The 6,000-nt window shown below is 58.2% G+C and overlaps 1 protein-coding gene across 7 annotated transcripts in view; it reads right to left on the bottom strand.

The window, feature by feature from the left end:
• Positions 1 to 1,465: 1,465 nt before the first annotated feature.
• The window catches only part of DTNB (dystrobrevin beta), a 169,567-nt gene continuing 165,032 nt past the window's right edge, over positions 1,466 to 6,000 (bottom strand). For 5 of the 7 annotated variants that reach the window (XM_066547679.1, XM_066547682.1, XM_066547684.1 and 2 more), the window contains 2 exons: positions 4,918 to 4,951; positions 1,466 to 1,710 (listed from right to left, as the gene is read on the bottom strand). In XM_066547679.1, coding sequence (XP_066403776.1) covers positions 4,947 to 4,951 — 5 coding nt within the window. In that variant the 3' untranslated portion in view covers positions 1,466 to 1,710; positions 4,918 to 4,946. Of the gene's footprint in view, positions 1,771 to 4,917; positions 4,952 to 6,000 lie in introns of all 7 variants that reach the window. The other 2 variants (XM_066547681.1, XM_066547680.1) reach the window with 2 other exon arrangements.

The raw sequence follows: 6,000 nt of genomic DNA, 5'->3' as shown, positions 1-6,000 counted from the left end.
TCCCTGTCCCTGCTGCAGGGAGGGGGCAGAGCTGGGTGTGCTGGGGGTCTCTGCCATCCCTGCTCCCTTATTTCCCTGAATTCCACCCAAACTGAGCCCAGCTCCTGATGCTGCTGCTCCTCTAGGCCTGGCCCTGCTCCTCCCTCCATCCCTGCTTGGGATGGGACCACCAGAGGTTGGTGACAGCCCCAGCCCTGCATCCCACCACCCACCTGGGAGGCTGTGGCCTCACACCTGGCTCCAGGTAAAGGCTGAACCCCCAGGTGCCTGCAGGAGCTCCAGGTGGGTTTGTAAAGGCCGAATCCTGAATCCCCATTGCAGGAGCTCCAGGTGTGTTTTAAAGGCTGAATCCCCACTGCAGGAGCTCCAGGTGTGTTTGTAAAGGCTGAATCCCCACTGCAGGAGCTCCAGGTGTGTTTTAAAGGCTGAATCCCCATTGCAGGAGCTCCAGGTGTGTTTGTAAAGGCTGAATCCCCACTGCAGGAGCTCCAGGTGTGTTTGTAAAGGCTGAATCCCCATTGCAGGAGCTCCAGGTGTGTTTTAAAGGCTGAATCCCCATTGCAGGAGCTCCAGGTGTGTTTGTAAAGGCTGAATCCCCACTGCAGGAGCTCCAGGTGTGTTTGTAAAGGCTGAATCCCCACTGCAGGAGCTCCAGGTGTGTTTTAAAGGCTGAATCCCCACTGCAGGAGCTCCAGGTGTGTTTTAAAGGCTGAATCCCCACTGCAGGAGCTCCAGGTGTGTTTTAAAGGCTGAATCCCCATTGCAGGAGCTCCAGGTGTGTTTTAAAGGCTGAATCCCCACTGCAGGAGCTCCAGGTGTGTTTTAAAGGCTGAATCCCCACTGCAGGAGCTCCAGGTGTGTTTGTAAAGGCTGAATCCCCACTGCAGGAGCTCCAGGTGTGTTTTAAAGGCTGAATCCCCACTGCAGGAGCTCCAGGTGTGTTTGTAAAGGCTGAATCCCCACTGCAGGAGCTCCAGGTGTGTTTTAAAGGCTGAATCCCCATTACAGGAGCTCCAGGTGTGTTTTAAAGGCTGAATCCCCACTGCAGGAGCTCCAGGTGTGTTTTAAAGGCTGAATCCCCATTGCAGGAGCTTCAGGTGTGTTTTAAAGGCTGACTCTCCATTACAGGAGCTCCAGGTGTGTTTTAAAGGCTGAATCTCCATTACAGGAGCTCCAGGTGTGTTTTAAAGGCTGAATCCCCATTGCAGGAGCTCCAGGTGTGTTTTAAAGGCTGAATCCCCACTGCAGGAGCTCCAGGTGTGTTTTAAAGGCTGACTCTCCATTACAGGAGCTCCAGGTGTGTTTTAAAGGCTGAACCCCCCGGGTTCTGTGCAGGGGTGACCCTGGGGGCTGCTCCCCTGTGTTCCATGCCCGGGGAGGGACAGAGGCAGGAGCAGTGACCCCGTGGGGGTGACAGTGGCGCTGTTGGGGGAGCCGGGAAGGGAGCAGCACACGGAGGCAGCAGCAGTGTCCTTTCAGGTGTTATTTTTGTTTTTTAAGCCTGCCTGAGCGGCTGAGCCGGGTGGGAACACACCGAGGGTGCATGCAATGCCTGAGGGGCAGGAGAGGCCTCGGGACAGCTCCCGGTGCTGGCTCCCGGCGGCTGCAGGTGGTGGAGATCGGTCACAGTTGCACGATGGTGATGGATGGGCTGGAACCGCCTCTTCTGAGGGGGGAGACGTCCCTCGATCGCAGGAGCAACCTCCGAGCCTGCGGCACCGGGAAACCCGTCAGGGTCTGCAGGGATCCTGCAGAGACCTCACAGAAATCCTGCAGAGACCCCACAGAAATCCTGCAGAGATCCCACAGAAATCCTGCAGAGACCCTGCAGAGACCCCACAGAAATCCTGCAGAGATCCCACAGAAATCCTGCAGAGATCCCACAGAGACCCTGCAGAGACCCCACAGAAATCCTGCAGAGACCCCACAGAAATCCTGCAGAAATCCTGCAGAGACCCTGCAGAGATCCCACAGAATTCCTGCAGAAATCCTGCAGAGATCCCACAAAAATCCTGCAGAGATCCCACAGCAATCCCACAGAGACCCTGCAGTGATACCACAGAGATTCCACAGAGATCCCACAGAGACCCCATCCTGCAGAAATCCCATGGAAATCCCACAGAGATCCCGCCTGGCCCTGGAACCACCAGTGCTGCGAGCTGGGCAGGGAATGGAGCCCCAGGAGGGGCTGAGGGAGCTGGGCAGGGAATGGAGCCCCAGCAGGGGCTGAGGGAGCTGGGCAGGGAATGGAGCCCCAGCAGGGGCTGAGGGAGCTGGGCAGGGAATGGAGCCCCAGCAGGGGCTGAGGGAGCTGGGCAGGGGCTCAGCCTGGAGCAAAGGAGGCTCAGGGGGCCCTTGTGGCTCTGCACAAGTCCCTGCCAGGAGGGCACAGCCAGGGGGGGTCGGGCTCTGCTCCCAGGGAACAGGGACAGGACAAGGGGAAATGGCCTCAGGCTGGGCCAGGGCAGGCTCAGGGTGGACACCAGGAGGAATTTCTGCATGGAAAGGGGGCTCAGGCCTTGGCAGGGGCTGCCCAGGGAGGTTTGGGGTGCCCATCCCTGCAGGGCTTTAGCAGCTGTGTGGATGTGGCACTTGGGCACTTTCTGTGTGGGTATTGAATGTAAAATCCTTGTTCATGGTTTGTGCTGGGCTGAGCTCTCAGGGCCTTGGTTTCACTTCTGCCAGGGCCTGGCTTTGGCTTTCCCATACCCAAGGCCGAGGCAGGGGTGGCTCTGGACAAGGAGACCAAGCTCTGATCATTCTCCTTTCCTTGCTGGTTAAAGCTTTGAGTGGCTGGAACTGTTCTGCATCCCTGTGGAAGCTCAGGGAAGCTGTTGGACACCAGGAGGACTTTCCCCATGGAAAGGGTGCTCAGGCCTTGGAACTGCTCCTGGAGGTTTGCAGTGCCCATCCCTGGAGGGTTTCAGAGCCCTGTGGCTGTGGCACCTGGGGACAGGGGACAGTGGTGGCCTGGGCAGTGCTGGGGGTGGCTGGGCTCAGTGTCCCAGAGAGCTTTTCCAGCTTTTCCAGCCCCAGTGACCCCTGAGCCCCCTGGCCAAACCCGAGTGTGGCACCACCAGAGCGTCCAGCTGGGCCCAGAACTGCTGCCCTCGGGGCAGGGGCCAGGAACCTCCAGCTCCTGAGGCCAGGGCAGGTCCCCAGGGTGACTCTGCCAGCCCAGGTGAGGTCAGGGCTGGGGACAGCCCCTCCAGCAGCAGGCTCAGGAGCACCCTCTGGTCCTGGCACCACACACTGGAGGAACTCAGAACCCCTGAGGTTAGGAAAGACCTCTGGGGTCAGCAAGTGCAATCCCCACCTTGTCCCCACCTTGTCCCCTGAGTGACGCCTCCAAACCTCCCTGGGCAGCCCCTGCCAAGGCCTGACCCCCTTTCCATGGGGAAATTCTCCCTGCTGGCAGAGCCACCACGGTGTAAAGGGTTATTTTTGCTTTTCTTTTGTCCTTTCCCATTTTTAATGTAGGATCCAGGAGCCTGGCTGGTTCCTCTCCCTCATTTCTCAGGGGTCTCTCATTCACCCTCATTCTCTCGTGTGCTGGAGGCCCCTCTGGGCTCTGGGGAAGGGGAAATTGGGGCTCCTCCTGTCCCCCCCAGCCCTGGGGGTGGCAGGGTCACTCATGTCCCTGTCTCCAAAGCCTTTCAGGGGGTGAGGGAAAGCCTCACTCTGTGGCTGCCCGTGGTGCCTCCCCCTCCAACGCTGCAATTTCACTCCTTCTTGAGTTACCAGATTGTTTCCCAGATCAGGCAGGACTTGAATTTCTAATGCAAAAACTGCCAGAAAGGCTCCTGAGCCTCTCTGGGGCTCTCTCCTTGCACTGCTGGGAGGTGGGGAAAAGGGCAAATCCCCTTTTTGCACTTTGCTGAGGATGTTTGGTGGGAGCTGGTGCTGGGATCATCCCACAAAATCCTGCTCTGGATCCTCCTGGCCCTGGGGGATCAGGGAAAGGTCTCCAAGGCTTTCCCCTGCCCGGTGCCTGCCATCAGCAGGGAGAGGGAGGAGGTCCCAGAGGAAGGTCCCTGCTGTCCCCATGCCCTGCTGTCCCCTCTGCTGCACCCATGGCAGGAGTTTCTGCCTCCTGCTCGCGGGGAGTGCTGATGGGCATTGTGGCAAACTTCCAGAGGCTGTGGAAACCCGAGCCTGCTCCTCGCAGCTTTTCAGGTGGGGGAGATAAGGATCTCCCCGGAGACACTGCAGGCTCCAGCCCTGCCCCTCCTGCTCTCCCTGCACCTGTCTGTCTGTCCATCTGTTGTGCCTGCTTATTAACTCGGAGCCCTGCCTTTCTCAGGGGCAGACAATGTATTTTTGGTCTGTCTGGACAGGGTCCATCACCACGGGCTCCTGTTTCCTCTCCTTACAGAAGGGACCATAAAAGGGGAGAAGGGACAATAAAATGGGAGACAAGGCTGGCAGGGCTGGGGTGATGGTGTTTGCCCACCCTGGGGAGAGCTCAGAGCCCCTGAAGGGGCTCCAGGAGAGCTGCAGAGGGACTGGGGACAAGGCCTGGAGGGACAGGAGCCAGGGAATGGCTCCCAGTGCCACAGGGCAGGGCTGGATGGGATCTTGGGAATGGGGAATTGTGCCCTGGCAGGGTGGGCAGGCCCTGGCACAGGGTGCCCAGCCTGGATCCCTGGCAGTGCCCAAGGCCAGGCTGCACACTGGCACACCCTGGCACACTGGGAGGTGTCCCTGCCATGGCACTGGATGGGATAGGGTGAGTTTTAGGATCCCTTCCCACCCAACCCATTCCATAATTCTGAGGAAAACATCCTTTTGAGGGGAGGGATGGGCAGGTGGGACCTTCCTGGTGCAGAAACAGGACAAGAGCAGGAGGTGACAGGAGCTCAGGAGGTGACAGGAGCCCCAGGAGCTGCTGGAGGTGGGACAGGTGTCCATCCTTACCTGAGCTGCTGTCCAGCCTGTGGTCCCTCCTAACCTGCAAAGAGGGAAGAGCAGGTTAGCACGGGGAGCATTTCCTGTCCCACGAAATGAGGATCTGCCCCCAGCTCTTACTGCTGCAGGGGGACAGAATTCCCTTTGTTCCTGTGCCTTTTCTTTTCCCCCTGTGTCACAGACACGTTTTATCAGAAATCCTTTCCTTAGGATTTTTCCTCCTGAGAAGCTGAGAGGCCTCAGGAACAAAATGAAACCAATGGTTATCTGCTGCTGTGGGATGCAGCAGGAACAAAATGCAACCAATGGTTATCTGCTGCTGTGGGATGCAGCAGGAACAAAATGTAAACATTGATTATCTGCTGCTGTGGGATGCAGCAGGTGGGTCTGGGATTGGTCCAATGTGGTTGTTTGTAATTAATGGCCAATCACAGCCCAGCTGGCTCAGACTCTCTGGTCAGTCACAAGCCTTTGTTATCATTCTTTCCTTTTCTATTCTCAGCCAGCCTTCTGATGAAATCCTTTCTTCTATTCTTTTAGTATAGTTTTAATGTAATATAGATCATAAAATAATAAATCAGCCTCCTGAAACATGGAGTCAGATTCTCTTCCCTGGGAACACCACCACACCCAGGCACCCCAGAGAAGACCCTGCCTCAGTTTCCCTGAGTCCCCCCCAGCAGTTATTCCCACGCTGGGCTTTGATCCCAGTGCCCTCTGCCCTTCCAGGTGTCACCTCCCTGGCTGCCATGGTGCCTCCCTGTCCCTGCTGTCCTGGGCAGCTCAGCTGGGCCCAGGGTGGCCTCTCTGGTGCCAGGCACAGGGGCAGGACTGTCCCCTCCTTGCCAGGGATGCCACAGGAGCCACAGACCCTGACAAGGACACGTCACTGCTGCGGGGTCACCTCGGTGTCCCCGTGCCAGGCTGTCCCTGCTCTGTGTGGGGGTGGCCCCAGCCTGTCCTGGCACCTGGGCACCTTCCCAGGGCTTGGCCCTGTCCCTGCTGAGCTGCCAGCTCGGTGTCACCCCAAACCTGGAGTGTCCTCTGGGGACAGGGGGATGCAGGAGCTCAGCTTTGCCCAGATGGGCAGGG

Source organism: Molothrus aeneus, chromosome 3 (genome assembly GCF_037042795.1).
Source record: "Molothrus aeneus isolate 106 chromosome 3, BPBGC_Maene_1.0, whole genome shotgun sequence".
NCBI classification, from domain to species: domain Eukaryota; kingdom Metazoa; phylum Chordata; class Aves; order Passeriformes; family Icteridae; genus Molothrus; species Molothrus aeneus.
The sequence above is the reverse complement of the archived record's forward strand: the minus strand, read 5'-3'. Positions and strand labels throughout refer to the sequence as shown.